This window comes from Balaenoptera musculus, chromosome 2, assembly GCF_009873245.2.
Source record: "Balaenoptera musculus isolate JJ_BM4_2016_0621 chromosome 2, mBalMus1.pri.v3, whole genome shotgun sequence".
Lineage (NCBI taxonomy): Eukaryota > Metazoa > Chordata > Mammalia > Artiodactyla > Balaenopteridae > Balaenoptera > Balaenoptera musculus.
The window spans coordinates 99,098,751-99,116,243 of record NC_045786.1 but is presented as its reverse complement, the minus strand read 5'-3'; the positions used below and the strand labels follow the sequence as shown (position 1 = coordinate 99,116,243).

General features: G+C 33.8%; 1 protein-coding gene across 3 annotated transcripts in view; it reads left to right on the top strand.

The window, feature by feature from the left end:
• The window catches only part of KATNBL1 (katanin regulatory subunit B1 like 1), a 56,170-nt gene that overhangs the window by 35,794 nt on the left and 2,883 nt on the right, over positions 1–17,493 (top strand). The window contains exons 2-11 of one of the 3 annotated variants that reach the window (XR_005018782.1): positions 2,952–3,082; positions 4,028–4,068; positions 5,538–5,817; positions 9,737–9,855; positions 10,547–10,597; positions 10,686–10,775; positions 11,119–11,208; positions 12,017–12,110; positions 13,656–13,908; positions 17,071–17,110. Coding sequence is in view for 1 of the 3 variants with exons in the window: in XM_036843757.1 (XP_036699652.1) it covers positions 2,966–3,082; positions 4,028–4,068; positions 5,538–5,817; positions 9,737–9,855; positions 10,547–10,597; positions 10,686–10,775; positions 11,119–11,208; positions 12,017–12,110; positions 13,656–13,688 (915 nt within the window). In the remaining 2 variants the exon portion in view is untranslated. Of the gene's footprint in view, positions 1–2,951; positions 3,083–4,027; positions 4,069–5,537; positions 5,818–9,736; positions 9,856–10,546; positions 10,598–10,685; positions 10,776–11,118; positions 11,209–12,016; positions 12,111–13,655; positions 16,989–17,070; positions 17,111–17,493 lie in introns of those variants that run through there. The other 2 variants (XR_005018783.1, XM_036843757.1) reach the window with 2 other exon arrangements.

Below are 17,493 nucleotides of genomic sequence, written 5' to 3'. Positions count from 1 at the left end.
ATATCCTCTGTTACATTAATGAAGTCACAGCATCTATTTTCTGCCCTTTGGATATAATTGGAGGAACAAAAGAATGTGGGTTATATTTTTCAAAGATGGAAGAAAGTTTTGGAGAGCTAGCTGCACGAATGAAAGAAAAATTTAAAGGTTGGGCATCAAACAAGTCAGATATATATAGTCTGATTTTGGTTCCCCTGGCTGCTTATGGTTGTATATGACCCAGTGATTTGATTCCAAAACTTTAGGCTTCCGTGCATTCAAATCTCAAGATACCACTACTATTAGATCTGATTTCATAAACTTTAATAATATATGGCTAGTGGTATGGAAAATGGGGAGATTGACATGTTGTGTTGGCAAAAAGTACATGCCATATTATTGTAACTGGTTGCAACTTAAGAATGAGAACAGAAAGAACTTTACTGGAATCCCCTGCCTTCTGCTTCCTCTATGTTTAAGGCTTTTAAAAAATGTATAACTTAGAACTACATCCATACCTCAGAGATATTGGAGGTTTGGTTTCAGACCACCGTAATAAAGCAAGTCACACAAATTTTTTGGTTTCCCATTGCATATAAAAGTTATGTTTACACTATACTATATGTAGTTTATTAGGTGTGCAGTAGCATTATGTTTAAAAAATGTACATACCTTAATTTAAAAATACTTTATTGCTAAAAATTGCTAGCCATCATCTGAGCCTTCAACAAGTCGTAATCTTTTTGCTGGTGGAAGTTCTTGCCTCAGTGTCGACGGCTGCTGACTGATCAGGGTGGTGGTTGCTGAAGTTGGGGTGGCTATGGCAGTTTCTTAAAATAAGCAGTGAAGTTTGCTGCATCAATTGACTCTTCCTTTCACAGATGATTTCTCTGTAGCCTGCAGTGCTGTTTGATACCACTTTACCCACTGCAGAACTTCTTTCAAAATTGGAGTCAATCCTCTCAAACCCTGCCGCTGCTTTATCAACTGAGTTTGGCAATATTCTATATAAATTCTTTCCCGTCATTTCAACAGTTTGCACAGCATCTTCACCAGGAGTAGATTCCATCTCAAGAACGCATCTTCTTTGCTCATCCAGAAAAAGCAGCTCCTCATCTGTTAAAGTTTCATCATGAAATTGCAGCAATTCAGTCACATCTTCCAGCTCCACTTCTAATTCCAGTCCTCTTGCTATTTCTACCACATCTGCAGTTACTTCCTCCACTGAAGTCTTGAACTCCTCAAAGTCATCCATTAGGGTTGGAATCAACTCTTCCAAAATCCTGTTAATGTTGATATTTTGACCTTTTCCCATGAGTCACAAATGTTTGTAATGACATCTAGAATGTTGAATCTGTTCCAGAAGTTTTTCAGTTTACTCTGCTATAGCCTTACAAAATATATTTCGTAAGTAATAAGACTTGAAAGTCAAAATTACTCCTTGATCCATGGGCTGAAGAATGGATGCTCTGTTAGCAGGCATAAAAACAACATGAATCTCATTGTACATCTTCATCAGAGCTCTTGGGTGAGCAGGTGCATTGTGAATGAGCAGTAATATTTTGCAAGGAATGTTTTTTTCTGAGCAGTAGGTCTCAACAGTGGGCTTAAAATCTTCAGTAAACCATATTGTAAACACATATGCTTTCATCCAGGCTTTGTTGTTTCATTTATAGAGTTCAAGTAGAGTTGATTTAGCATAGTTCTTAAGGGCCCTAGGATTTGGGGAATGGTAAGTGATCACTGGCTTCAACTTAAAGTCATCAGCCACATTAGCCCCTAAGAAGAGAGTCAAACTGTCCTTTGAAGCTTTGAAGCCAAGCTTTGACTTCTCTCTTAGCTATGAAAGTCCCAGAAGGCATCTTCTTCCAACAGAAGGCCGTTTCATCTCCATTGAAAATCTGTTGTTCAGTGTAGCCACCTTCATTAATTATCTTAGCTAGATATTCTGGATAACTTGCTACAGCTTCTACATCAGCACTCGCTGCTTCACTTTGTACTTTTATGTTATACAGATGGTTTCTTTCCTTAAACCTCATGAGTTAGCCTCTGTTAGCTTCAAACTTTTCTTCTGCAGCTTCCTTACCTCTCTCAACCTTTATTAAAGAGAGTTAGGGCCTTGCTCTGGAATAGGTTTTGGCTTAAGGGAATGTTGTGGCTAGTTTGATCTTCTATCCAGATCACTAAAACTTTTCACCATGTCGGCAATGAGGCTTTTTCGCTTTACCATTCGTGTGTTCACTGGAATGGCACTTTTAATTTCCTTCAAGAACTTTTCCTTTGCATTCACAACTTGCCTAACTGGTGCAAGAGGCCTAGCTTTCAGCCTTCTTGCTTTTGGCATGCCTTCCTCACTACGCTTAATCATTTCTAGCTTTTGACTTAAAAGGAGAGACTTGCCACTGTTCCTTTCACTTGAACACTTAGAGGCCATGGTAGGGTTATTCATTGACCTAATTTCAATATTGTTGTGTCTTAGGGAATGGGGAGATCCGAGGAGAGGGAGAGCGCGGGGAATAGCCAGTCAGTGGAGCAGTCAGAACACATACATTTATCAATTAAGTTCACCATCTTATGTGGACAAGGCTCAAAAACAACTACAGTAGTAACATCGAAGATCCCTGATCACAAATCGTTATAACAAATATAATAATGGAGAAGTTTGAAATATTGTGAGAATTACCAAAATGTGACACAGACATGAAGTGAACAAATACTGTTGGAAAAATGGTGCCAATAGACTTGCTTGATGCAGAGTTGCCACAGACTTTCAATTTGTTAAAAAAAAAAAAACCAAAAAAACACAATATCTGTGAAGTGCAATGAAATGAGGTATGCCCACATGTCCTTTGCTTTACTTGTAAGCCTCTTTTACATAGCGTAGAGCTGTTGTATTTTTATGTGTGTTAAGGAAAGGATCAGGCTCTTTTGCTTTTTGTATTTTCCATTTATTATTTTTATTTTTTGTCTAGGTATTTAAGAGATTATGGCATCTGAAACCCACAATGTTAAAAAACGCAGCTTTTGTAATAATATTGAAGATCATTTCATTGATGTTCCTAGAAAAAGGATCTCTAATTTCACTAATAAGAACATGAAGGAGGTAAGTAAGTCCATGGTTTCTAGGAATGGGTAAGACAGTATCTCAGTCTGTTTGGGCTGCTACCCAAACAGAATACCATAGACTGGGTGGCTCATAAACAACAGAAATTTATTTCTCACAGTTTTGGAGGCTGAGAAGTCCAAGATCAAGGCCCTAGCAGAGTTGGTATCCAGTGAGGGCCCACTTCCTGGTTTATAGATAGCTTTTCTCTACTTCCTCATATGATAGAAGGGGAGAGAGAGAATTCTCTGGGCTCTCTGTTATAAGGACACTAATCTTATTCATGGGGTTTTACTTTTATGACCTAATCACCTCCTGAAAGCCTTACTTCCTAATACCATCACTCTGGGGGTTAGGATTTCAACAGAGGAATTTTGGGGAGACACAGTCATTCAGTTTGACACAATTTAAACTGCTAAGTCTATGGATACTTCTGGTTAAAGTGTTTAAACAATGGGAGGGTGACAGTTCTGCTCAATCTGCCAAAATTAAGTAGAATTAATAAAATAATTGAAATCTGTTTGTATTCCAAAAGCTCTGAAAACTTTTTGGCAGTATATTGTTTTGATACGGTATAATTTGAATATTTTAGTTTAATTTTAGAGGAATCACAGAGATGCTTTTTGTTCACCATTGCAAGGCTCATTAGCACTGATATAATTTCTTAAAAGCATGTTAAAATTCAACTCATTTATTTAGCACTCTGTATATATAATATGTGACTAGTAGCGTGGAAACTAGGCAGATGGGTATGTTGCGTTGTTAAAAATACCTACATACAATGTTGTTGTAACTAATGATTGAGAGTACAGCATCAGTACAGTAAAAGCTTTAATCTGAAAAATTTAATAGTTCAATTTCAGACTTGTTGACATTAATCACAAAGTTTACATAGCTTTGTTAAGGAACTTAAATATGCTGCAACTATCTACTTTAATTTTTCAGGTTAAGAAATCTCCAAAACAGTTGGCTGCTTACATAACTAGGTAAGAGCTTCTTTAAAGTTTGTGGGAAACAGCAAATATTGAAAGCTGGGTAAGAGTGAAAATAGTGGGGGAAAAAAGTATTGTCTTTGAGTATAATAATATTAATTTATTGTCGAACAACTCCTTTGGGCCAGGCACTGTGCTAAGCATATCAATATTAGATAGGTATCATTACCCCAAACAGTTGATGAGTAAAACTAAAGATTTGTGATTTCTTTAGGATTGTACATCCAGAAGGTGGTAAAAACGGCATTTACTCTCAGATCTGCCGAACTCCAAAGGCGCTTTCTACTAAACCACTGGTTCTCAAAGTGTGTGATCTATGGACCCTGGAGGTCCCAAAGGCCTTTCAAGGAGTTTGTGAGGTCAAAACTATCTTCATAACAATACTAAGACATTATTTACCTTCTTCATTTCCACTCTCTTACAAATGTACAGTAGAGTTTTCCAGCGGCTACATGATATTTGATATCACAATATATGGAATGCAGAAGCAGATATGAGGATCCAGCTGTCTTCTGTTAAACCAGATATTAGAGATTTTGCACAAATGCAAAACAGTGCCATTCTTCTCACTATATTTTTTGTTCATTTGTTTTGGAAAATAAAGGATCTTTAAAAAAATATTCTATGTAGTATGTAATGAGTTTATCTTTTTCTTTTTCTTTTTTCTTTTTTTTTTTTTTTTTTGGCTGTGCTGCGAGGCATGTGGATCTTAGCTCCCCGACTAGGGATTGAACCCACGCCCTCAGCAGTGGCAGTGTGGAGTCCTAACCACTGGACCGCCAGGGAATTCCCCCGAGTTTATCATCTTTAAAATGAATTAACAAATTTTCTGTTTTAGTTTCTGATTCATCAAACATCAGTAGATATTGCCCACATAAAAAAAATTCTTTTGAGACCTCAATAATTTTTAAGAGTACAAAGCGTCCTGAGGTCAAAACATTTGAGAACCACTATACTAAACCATGAGATGTGCTCAATAGTATTTTATCTTATTCAAACAAATTAAATGTACTTCAGCTTAATTGAAATAAGTGTTCTCTTTTATTTTATATTAAAATATATATTCAGACTTGCCTGATTCAAATTAAAATATTCAAACTTGCTCACTTATTGTGTCACTTTGTTAGAAAAAGTTTAGGTGACTAGAAATTGTTAAAATTTTCATACTCCCTGAATGCCCTGTAACATTTCATTTTAAAAGTATCTAGTTATTATGCTTCTTCATTTTTTTTTTTTTTCCTTTTGGTATAAAGTACCATCCTTTTCATTGTTTTCCAGATGGTTTGTAATTTCCCTTTTATTTTACTCTTCAATCTAAGAGTTAAGATTTAAAAAAATTATTCTGCTTCTAATTTTAGTGGATTGTGATCACAAAATGTGGCCTACTAAATCTTTCTCTTTAAAAACTTTTAAAGGTTTTCATATGGTTCTTTTTCATTTAAGAAAATCAATTCTTTTTACAGAACAGTTGGACAAGCTGTGAAAAGCCCAGATAAACTACGTAAGGTGATCTATCACAGAAAGAAAGTTCATCATCCTTTTCAAAATCCTTGCCACAGAAAAAAGCAGTCCCCCAGCAGCGGGGGCTGTGACATGGCAAATAAAGAGAACGAGCTGGCTTGTGCAGGCCGCCTCCCTGAGCAAGTGCGGCAGGGTAGTCGACCGTATCTGGTTAGCCCCAGTGATTCTGGTTCTTCACAGACAGAAAGCCCATCCTCAAAATATAGTGGGTTTTTTTCTGAGGTAAGTCATTTACATAAGCTTAACTTTATTCCTGTTTTAATACTGGCTTTTTCCTTTGCCATAGTCTACTAGCAAAACAGTTCACTGCTGATTGAATTCAGACTATTTGAGAGACTGTAGCTCCCTGAGACAATTTTCTAGATTAACTAAATTTGGATCAGTTGTTTATTCCTTTTCCAAGTTAGTGATATCTGAGATGTAATGAAATGATTAACAAGCTGCTGTAAATATCCAGAATGGAAAGTTGGCCAGTAGAGACTTAAAGAAAGGGAAAAGAAGAAATCTTGCCTAACAAGTGGACCACAAAAGCCAGTTATCCAGGCACATTTTGCTGGGCTCTCAAAATTGCCATTGGAAAGTTTTTTAAGGCAAACCTGCTTAGTTTTGCTGTTCTTCTGGCTCAGGCAAAGTTAGTTGTTTGAACAGGTTCACGGGAATTGTTTTGGGTGATAGAAATGTTCTAAAACTGGACTGTGATGATGGTTGCACAACTTCATAAATTTATTAAAAATCATTGAATTACATACTTTAAATGTGTGTGAGTTTTATGGTATGTAAATTATACCTCAGGAAAACCATTTTTTTTAATGGTTATTTGAAAGAATGGTTTGTTAAAATTTATAAACACGACGAGTTTACAATAATAATTATTACATGTTTATTGTATATGTTATAGAAAATAAATCCAAAGGAAAAAATTATCCATAATTTCAACATTTGTAAATAACAGTATTAAATTTTTGTTGTGTCTTTTTTTCTTCATATTATATTGTTTGATAATTTGATTTTTGTGTTTAATAAATTTGAATATTTTTCCATGTAATTAAATAACACTTCTACAATTTTTTTCCTTCCAGTTTTATTGAGATATAATTGACATACAGCATTTTAAAAGTTTAAAGTATACACATAATGATTTGACTTAACTACATCATGAAATGATTACCACATTATGTTTAGTGAGCATCATCTATACATACGAAATTTTAAAAATGGAAAAAAATTTTTTTCCTTGTGATGAGACCTCTTAGGATTTACTCTCTTAACAGCTTTTATATATGAAATACAGCAGTGTTAATTGTATTTACCAAGTTGTACATTACATCCCTAGTGCTTATTTATCTTATAGCTAGAAGTTTGTACCTTTTGACTGTCTTCCTCCAATTTCCCCTCAGCCACGCCCCACCTCTGGTAACCACAAATCTGATCTCTTTTTTTGTGAGTTTGTTTATTTGTTTGTTTTGATGTATAATAGACCTACAACACTATGTTAGTTCCTGGTGCACAGTGTAGTGATTTGATATTTCTGTACATTTCAAAATGAGCACCACGATAAGTCTAGTTACCATCTGTCACCATACAAAGATATTATATAATTAATGGATACATAACATTACATTGCTTAAATTTACCTTAATTTCTTTAACTATGACTTGGTAAACTTAGTATTGTTTCTATCTGGCATGACAGTTTGAAAAGCATTTTCTGTGGCATACAAGCAAAAAAAAAATCTTTTTATATTAAAATGGTCATAAGTATGTAGATGAATGAAAATGAGCATCATATGCAGGATAATAATTACAAGTAAATAATACAAAAGAAAGGTAGAAAACAAAGTGTTATTAACTAAAACCATAATGAAATGATGCAAAGATTCCATTTGCCAGTGGAAGTGTTCCTGTGTAAATAAGATCCTGGGGGAGTTCCCTGGTGGTCCAGTGGTTAGGACTTGGCGCTTTCACTGCCGTGGGACTAGGTTCGATCCCTGGTCAGGGAGCTAAGATCCCGAAAGCTGCTCAGAGAGGCCAAAAGAAAATACCCTGGAGTAATAGAAAGTTAGTAATGCTAGGAGAGGTGAAGGAAGTGTGTATGGTATCTATGAGAAAAGAGGGAGCAAGGAGAATTTAATAGTGAATTTTATGAGCCCTGGAGAATAGGATACCTACAGGTACCTAAACCTTAGTGTTACAGAGGATCACTATCATACTAAGTCATTCACAAATATTTATTGATGGCTCCTTGCTGTGCCGTGCATTCTGCAGGCTCTGAGAAATGGATTGGTGGGTGAAAAACAGACACTACCCCTACTTTCATGTAGTTATGGAAGTGATGAGGCTGACACAGATCAGAAAATCAAAGAAACTACATACCCTGAAGGAAAAGAACATGTGACTATATAGTCTAGAAATCTGACCTAGATTGGGACCTAGGTTGGTTCTTCTGTTGAACTGAGGGAATAAACATGCTCAGTGAAAATGCCTTAAAGCTGCAGTTTCACATTTGTATTAGTGCCGCAGTGTGGCATTTTTTTCCAGGGCTTCCTTTAACCTTGCTCCCACTTCACTACTTTTCACAAACCTACATTAACCTCACACTTAACTAATGGGTTTATTGATTGTTCTTTTGTTGTTTCAGATGTTTTTTCCTGATTGACTAGTGCCTGCTCTAAAAACCTAAATTTAAAAGTGATGCTATATTATTCTGTCAAAGTTCAAATGTACATAACCTTTTCACCCGACAGTTGCACTCCTAGGTATATACCCAGAGAATTGAAAACATAAGTCCACACAGATATTTATGAACAGATGCTTATAACATTTTATAATAGCCAAAAGTGGAAACAATCCAAATGTCCATCAACGGACTATGGGTAAATAAAGTGTCATATTCCATACAATAGAATATTATTTGATCATTAAAAAGGAGTAAAACACCAATATATGCTACACGGTATATAAATCTTGATCTTTCACACATCATGCTATGTGAAAGAAGCCACACACAGAAAAAGGCCACATATTTTATGATTCAATTTATGTGAACCGTCCAAATTAGGTAAAGTCACAGGGACAGAAAGTAGATTAATGGTTGTGAGGAGCTGGAGAGAGGGGAGAATGGAGTCCAGGGTTTCTTTTGGGAGTGACGAAAAGGTTGTAAAATTCATTATGGTGGTGCTCGCACAACTCTGTGAATGTATATACTAAAAATTACTGAATTGTACATTCAAAATGGATATGTGAATTATATCAATCTGTTATTGAAAAAAATTGGATCTAGCTGTTCCAGTTCTAAAATTAATCCTACAGAAGGTTTTGTACAAGTGCACATGTTTATATACATAAGGATGTTCATTGATGCACAGTTTTAATAGGGAAAAACCAGAATCAATCTAAAATTATGGTACATAAAGACTGGAGAATATGTAATTGTTTTTTAAAAATGAGACTGATCTATGTTTTGACATTGAAAAATCTTCATAATGTGTGTGAAAAAACAAGGTTTTCAAAAATACAGATATTACAATATTTTAATTTTATGTCTACCTAATTTGTCTCTGTCTAGAAAGTGGCTTGAAAGATACTTACCAGTCTGTTAACTGTGGTTACTCCTGAGGAATGTTAGTTGTTTTTGTGGGCAAGTAGAGAATATTCACTTTCTATTTTATAAAGTTTTGTGCTACTTGAACTTTTTACAACAGGAATATATTACCTTAATTATACAGAAAAAAATGAATGAATGAATTTAAATACTTGTCACAAAACTCAATTTCTGTGGTTCCCTACTCATGGTATTCAGTTGGTAATGACTAGCCTATATGTTTTACCTTTTTATTTAATACACATTATAAATTAAATCCTAGGTTTGTAGGTGAGTAAAAATAATTTATTCTATAAACTATTGAGATTTAAAAGGAAAATGGTAGCAAATAAGAAAAAGTATTGATAAAAAATAAACAGGTCCTAAATTTATTCAAATCATTTGTTTACTGTGTTCACTGCAATATTCCTTTTTGTGGGCCAGTAAAAGGAGTCATCTTTGTCTAATTTAAAATATGTCTACCAGAATAATTTAATTGAAAAAAATGGTTTCACGTCATATCTCAATGTGCTTTTTAACAAATTAGATTCCTGCCTTTCAGGTTTCTCAGGACCATGAAACAATGACACAGGTTTTGTTCAGCAGGAATTTGAGATTGAATGTAGCTTTAACTTTCTGGAGAAAGAGAAGTATAAGTGAACTTGTAGCTTATTTGGTGAGGTAAGTGTGACTCTTTATGGTTTTGTTCAGTAAAAGTAATTTCCAATGTATTATCTAGAAGTGCCCCTTCTTTTTTATGTTATACTGGCTAAAATTTTGAACTTCCTATGTTTAGCCTCAATAGTAGCAGTATGGTTTAAATTATATTTATCTTCAGTCTAAGAGTCCAAAATACAGAAAACCATCTGTTTTATCAGATTGAACAAAGCTGTTACCTTCTCTGATTAAGATTCTTATCTATAAAACTAAGAGATACCATTATGGGAAAACCAACCTTTTAAAAATCCCCTTTGAGTGAAAATTTTAACTATTACCTTCCTCACTGTATTTAAGTCTCCTCACGTTACCTTGGTGAGGCCTTCCTTGACTACCTTATTTAAAAATACGTATTTCTTCATTCCCTATCCTTCTTTCCCATTTTATTTTTCTCCATAGCCCTTACCACCATCAACATGCTTTATATATTTCACTTGTTTATTGTCTGTCCCTGCCCTCTCCACCTCCTCCCACACTCACACACATATTGAAATACAAGTCCTATTTCTTTGTTCACTGCTGTATCCCTAACACCTGACTCATCATAGACACTCAGATCATTTGTTGAATGAGTAAATTTCTCAAAAGCAGTGTGAAGGTTATAATATGAAAATAAATAAGGAAATCAGCTATCTAAGCAATTTTGTTCCCACAGGATAGAAGACCTTGGAGTTGTGGTGGATTGCCTTCCTGTGCTCACCAATAGGTATAAAGAATATTTTTCAGAAAAAAGTACATTTAAAGAAGGACAAATTATGACCTGTTCATAATTTTATAACTTAGTATTTATTTAGTTTACAGGAGGAAAAACAATACATCTCACTTGGCTGCTGTGTAGACTTGTTGCCTCTAGTAAAGTCACTACTTAAAAGCAAATTTGAAGAGTAAGTGCTAATCTGAATCTCAATTCATTTTTCTCTTTCAGCATCCTTGCTTGTGTGCCTTATAAGTGCATAGTGGTAGACTGAGCTCCATGAGACATACATGGTTTCTGTTTTCCAGGAGCTTATAGTCCAATTAGGAAAAGAATATGGAATGACTAGAGAACAATTATAAAACTGTCTATAAACATGTTACAGAAAGTATAGTTTTGTGAAAGTAGTGAAATAAATTTTTTAAAAGGGAAAGATAAGTGTGTTTGTGTTTTTTGAGGGGGGTAGAGTGTCATCTTTTCTAAAGGCTTCTTGGATGAAAACACTTGAATTTTGTAACGAAATGTCATTTCAGATATATAATAGTTGGTTTAAACTGGCTTCAAGCAGTCATAAAAAGGTGGTGGTCAGAACTATCATCCAAAACAGAAATTATAAATGATGGGTGAGTATACCTTTAAACTCATACTAATAAAGTTTTTTTTCAGGAAAAGCAGCTTGATTAAGCTAGGTGAGAATTTTATTTCATGATTATCAGTATATAATACTTATTCTCTTCATTTTCAGAGAAATATTAAATTGGGATACTGTTCATATGTGAAAAGTTGAATTCCAGAGCCCAGTAACCCCCTGGATATATTGTTCTGGCAGAATCCTACCCTTCATTTTGGGAGGCAAAAGCACAGCAGTGGTTTAACCCTTATATCCATTAGAAAGGAGTGAAAGAGAGAAAAAGAGATGGCTTTTAGTGGAATAAGATTGAGGCACAGGAATGGAGTCATCCTGCGGGGTCCTTTGGCTCCCAGACATTAACATGAGAATCCAGTGTGGATGATTACACTTCTAAAAACTGTATTATAATCATAATTTGAGTATTGCCTTGATGTGAAAATATGTGGGTATTCTACCAAATGAGCCAGATTATCATGAAGCTCCAAAAAAAAAATCTCCCAACAGTTTCCTTTAAATCCATAATTTGCTTTCTAGCCTCTCAGAATTTTCCCACTTTCCCACTTCATACTCGATTGTCTGAATGTTCCAAATGCCTGTTGTTTTCTTACTTTCTTTAACAACTAAGTAACCTTTAATCTCCATGATTGACATGTACTAGTTTAAAGAGTTGCTTGACTTCAAATGGTATAATTGTATCCTGAAAAATACTTGAAAATTTTAAAGCTGTTTTCATGAAGTGTATTTACTACCAAAGTCCATATCTTACTATATTTGCATTTTTTCTTCTTTTTTTCTCCTAGAAATATTCAGATTTTAAAACAACAATTAAGTGGATTGTGGGAACAGGAAAACCATCTTACTTTGGTTCCAGGATATACTGGTAATATAGCCAAGGTAATCTATATTTAAGCTTAATTAAAAATTAGACATAATGTAATAGTATTATACAGTCATAAACGAACTCTTTCAAATGTCCAATTCAGTACTACTCTAACAACGTCTAAAGTCAATTTCATATTTATAAACACTTAAGGTCCTCTGGATATGAATATGACTTTGGCAAGGAATACAGGAATTAGTCATTGAATGTGTTTCATATACAGCCACAGAAATAATGTGGTAGTAGGTATTTAATGACCTAGCTCCAATTAGAGAAAAATATTTGAAAAAAGGTTAAGAAGGCAACTGAAAAGACAGTGCTACTCAGGAAGCAAGGGGTGAGGAACATAATCAGTTTGGGGGTATTTTTACTTGGCTTTTGCTAATGTCATGCTTTTTTGGGAAAGTTAAATTGCTCAAATCACAGTATGAATTTGACATCGTTCTTTATTGATTTGCTTGTCCCAAAGGAAAAGGTACATTGTTATTTTGGATTTTAATATTTAAACTCCGAAATAGTTTTGTTAGTTAAAATATAACTGCAGGAAAAAAATCACTGTTAAGAAATATTTCCACCCTTGTATTGGGCATACTGCTATCATATAAATGGGTATTAGCCAGAAATATAAAAACTTTCTTTGGTTTAAAAAAATACAATATTTATATTTATGTCTTGGACTTACTTATAAAATTCTTCTTGGAATACCTTCATGAAAGGAAGCATAATGATGTCAATAAGAGGATTTATGTCTTGGACTTACAAAATTCTTCTTGAAATACCTTCATGAGAGGAAGCATAATGATGTATCAAGCAAGTGTGTTACCACTGTGTATAATTTTACTGTGTAGAATTCTTAATGATGAAAATGTTATGAACAGAAATCAATTTCCTGAAGTTTTTTTATTGTTGTAATTTTAATTGTTGTTCTTTTGATAATAGGGAAAATGAAGTAAAAGTTGATAGAAAATAGAATACGTGATACATCACCTTGTTCTGGAAGTGCCTTGTCTTCTTAGTAGTAGAACTGAAAAATTGTTTCCTTAGAAATTTGCTTTCAATTGTAATTTTTTATAAAGGGAGAAGCTTTATTGTGAACATAACCTTAAGATACTGTATTTATTATTACAAACAATATTGAGTGATTAAAAGATCTATGAAGTTCCTTAACCTATGATAAAACCTCTTTTACAATATTAAACCCTCAATGCAATTTTTTGAGGGTAGAAATCAGAACGGCTATCCTCAAGCTGGTCTAGAGTTTATATAGCACTGAAGGAGTTGCTGTGAATGATGTAATGATCTTGCTTAGCTATAAAAGCAGAGTTGTTTGATCACAGAGACTAAAACATTCACTAAGCACTTTGCAAACACTTATTGAGCACATGCTGTGTGCTACAAAAGTGCAGATAAAATGGTGAGTAAGACAAATCTTTTGCCCTCAAAAGGTCACAAAGGGAAACAGGCAAAGCTAGTGACCAAAAGGGAGAAGAAAATGGGGTGTGTGTATGTGTTGTATTTACAGTGCTGGCTAATGAAATGTTTTTGTTTTATTCTCTAAGGATGTAGATGCTTATTTATTACAGTTGCATTGAGAGACTTCATCTACTAAATAGCATTTGGTTATTCAAAACATCCCTGGACTATATGATTTCCCAAAAAAATGTCTCAACTGAGAACTGTGAACTGTGGAAGAAATCAAAACCATTTTTTCCTTTAAAAAGCCACATAATGAAACCACTAATGAAACGCTAAGGATCTACTTCACATTGAAGTGGAAAAATATCCAAAAGGAGCAGCTTCAACTTCAATGAGGTGAAAGTGCACTATGAAGATTGTTCACCTTTGCTGCAGTTTGGGATTTATATGGTTATTTGGTAACATTGTTTAAGAACTACTGGGTCTTAATGTAATCCTGCATAAGAATATAATTTATACTATGTGAAAAATAAGACAGGACTTATTACTAGGAACTATAAAGACCAATCATCATTACTTTTTTTAAGATTGTGTTTTATAAGAAAACACTTAAATGTGTGCAGCTACTATTTTCTTATGTTGGAAAGACTTTGAAAGTTTAAACCATCATAGCAAATAATCAATACTAAAAGTTTTTTGTTCACACTGAGATACTGTGTATGCAGAATGCCTTAATTATTAATAAGCCAATGTGTATGATACCAATATCTGTTTAAGAAAATTAAAACCAACCATGCTTCTGGCATGATAAAATCATGGAATTAAATCAGGGGTTTCCATTCATGTAGAATGTTGTTGTTAAAACTTATTCCACACCATTCTTAAAACTTGAGAATATTTTTAGTATCTCTGATTTTTTTTTTTTGCCAGAATCATGTCATGTGTGTACGTGTTATTCCCATACATAAGAAAAAGGTGAATATGTATTTGTATGAATGCTTAACTGGAAATGTCCATGGAGTTGGCTAATTTATATTCACTTTTTATTGTATATAGATTTCTAATATTTTCAGTTCTGTATCATTTAAGTTTTCTTCATCTGAGTAAATTCACTAAATATTTCTATTTTTTGCTTTTTTAAATTCTGATTTTATATGAATTCTGATTTTTTTCACTACATATGTTTAAAGAATTGCATACAATGCTTTAGAATTGTTTACACTTAGTGCTGACGTTGTATTTTAAATTCCAACACTTTACTACCTCCTCCAAAGGTTGGTATGAAATGCCAGCAGACTGTATGAGGTCTTTTTTTTTTTAATACCATTCTTAGTATCAGTGAATGTCTTAACATTCTGGAATGTCTTAACAGCTGTATGCATTATCTTGAAAGTGGCTGGGGTTAAATGCCACTCTTGGTGGTTCATACATCATCTCATCTTTAATAAGCCTGAGAGGCGTCTGAGCAAAAATTTTGAGTAATTGAATTTCTGTGCAGTAATCCTTCAAGCACTTGAATGTAAATCTTTAGCATTTATCCAATTAGCCACTACTGATATGAATCCAAAACAAGCATCTTTCTTGCTTTAAAAAATGTTATTTTTTCACTGAGTTCTATTTTTGTGTAGCTATATTTTATATAGCTATTTATTCCTTACAGTGAACATCAATTGTAGTAACTGGTTATTCTCTAAAGTTTTTAGATTAGAATAATTTCAGATTACTGCACTTCTGAGTTTTGAGAGTTGAGTTATTTAAGAAGTCATTTTTCAGGAGATGGGAATTTGAATTGTAAACCTGCGTCATCTCTGTGAAACCTTAAGATCGTGAAATACAACCCTTCTTTGTTCCTATTCCTTTTAGTTTGCACTCTCTTATCTAACAGTTTCAACCAGTCAACGCAGTTGGTGCATGGTGCTAATGAGGTTAAGGACAAGAGTTCAATCCTTTTAGGTGTTTGTTAACTGTACACACATACACAGAACTATTCATGGCTACAGATTGCACCTTCTCTTAGGTGTCCATCTCACAGATTCACTCTTGGTCACAAGGAAGATGGTGTGTATAGCATAACACAAACCCTTCACCTCAAATGGAAAGATAACTCAAATAATTGGCACATGGGATACTATAGACTTTAATATTTAAAATAATATTAAAAATAATGTAATATCTAAAATTCTGTGTCAATATAGTTTTCTCTGGGTAAGATCAATGACTAAACATTGTCCTCTGAAAATCAAACTTAATCAAACTTCAGTAAAAATTAGGTACAAATACAAATGAAATGTATTAAAAAAAAAAAAGGTATTATCCTGTTAATGCTGAGTTTGGGTTTGTTAAAGAAGAGTAGATAATACTTCATTTTTACATACTCAGAGCCATATAAGGCAGCAGTCTTTAGCTCACAAATATTATTCAGTGGCACACACTCCCAATTTCTGTTCTTGGCCTTTGCAGTTTACCTTAGTACCTACCTCTCTCAGTTACTGAGTTATGATTAGTATTAGGTGATTTTAAGATTCTTGGATAAAAGATGTTGGATAAGTAAATATTGTTGAACTCTTATGTTGTTACCAAGCCCTTCTCATGCTGTTTAATTAGAACAGTGTTGATCTCCAGAAAGAGCCAAAGAAAGTGTTTACAAAGTATTTTGGCTGTTGTATTGACCTAGATTAGGACAAATTGCTGTCTGTCATCGCTCTTTTGTTGCTGTGTTGCTAAGCAGTATAACTGAAGGACTACCCAAGGTCTCTATGCCTTTCTACCTCTTCTACCTTCTTCAGTTTTCTGTTCGTGACTTTCTAACTTTGCAAGTCCAGGGACAGGTAGTTTTTTGAGATGGTAGAGGGTTATAATCAAGTAATTTGCTTCTTCTAGGGATAAAGTAAATGGTTTTATAATGAGTGTTCAGAATAAAAGTTAAAAGTTAGGAGGCAAGCCTTATCAGATGGTTTTTAAAACTAATCTTTTGGCAGTAATTTCAAAAGTAATTGACATACATTATTTACATGAATCCTGAGCTGTGAGAATTTGGATATAAATATCTATATCTACTTTGAGGGATCATTAATATCAGCACTGAACTCTAAGGGCTACTGAGGAAGTAAATCCTAATGCCCCTAAACATACTTGGTACATGTCATGTCCTAACCTTAAAAATGCTTGTGTGGGTTCAAAGCTATATATCTGGACTTTGAAATAGTTTTCTCAAACTTAGAACATTTCTATATTTGGCAAGTTGTTGATATAATTACTATCAATGGAAAACTAATTTGAGTAATGATTATTAGCTATTAAATGCTGATAATAGAAATTATATCTAAATGTTTATTTAGTTACTTAAGTTAGTCAAGGAGCTTGAAAAAACAAAATTTAAATTAATATTTTGGTAGGTCATTCCCAGTTATTTTTCTTCCTATTTAAGAACAAAATGGTAATGTCAGTTGCCTTTGTTGATTTAAAGAAAAAAAAAATAGAATCACAAGCAGCTGACTCAACTGGAGTGATCTATTTGGATGCACTACTTATCTTTCAACACAGACTTTTATTTTCTAGATTATTTTCAGATGAAAATAGTATTGCTGGACATTTGTTGGTAGGTATTTACTCCTATGTTATTCTTTCTCCCTTAATTTTTAATTCTTCTAGCTATGGAAATTGTCATAGAACTTTGTGACACACTATTCCCCCCTCCTTTTTCATTCTGTAACAGGCACATAGAATAAAAAGTTCATCCTTAAACACTGTATGGTTCTAATTTGTAATATAGCTTGATTGATTCAGTAACAGCACCAAGTATAACAATAAAAATAAATACTGCATATCGCAAACCCAGTATACTGAGTACATTTTCCAGTGCTGTACTTAATATATAGAATATTGTAGTCATCATAATTTTCTCTGGGTCAGATCATTGACTTAACAGTAAATGCTAAAATCAAACTTCAGTAAAACTTAAGTACAAATACAAATATATAC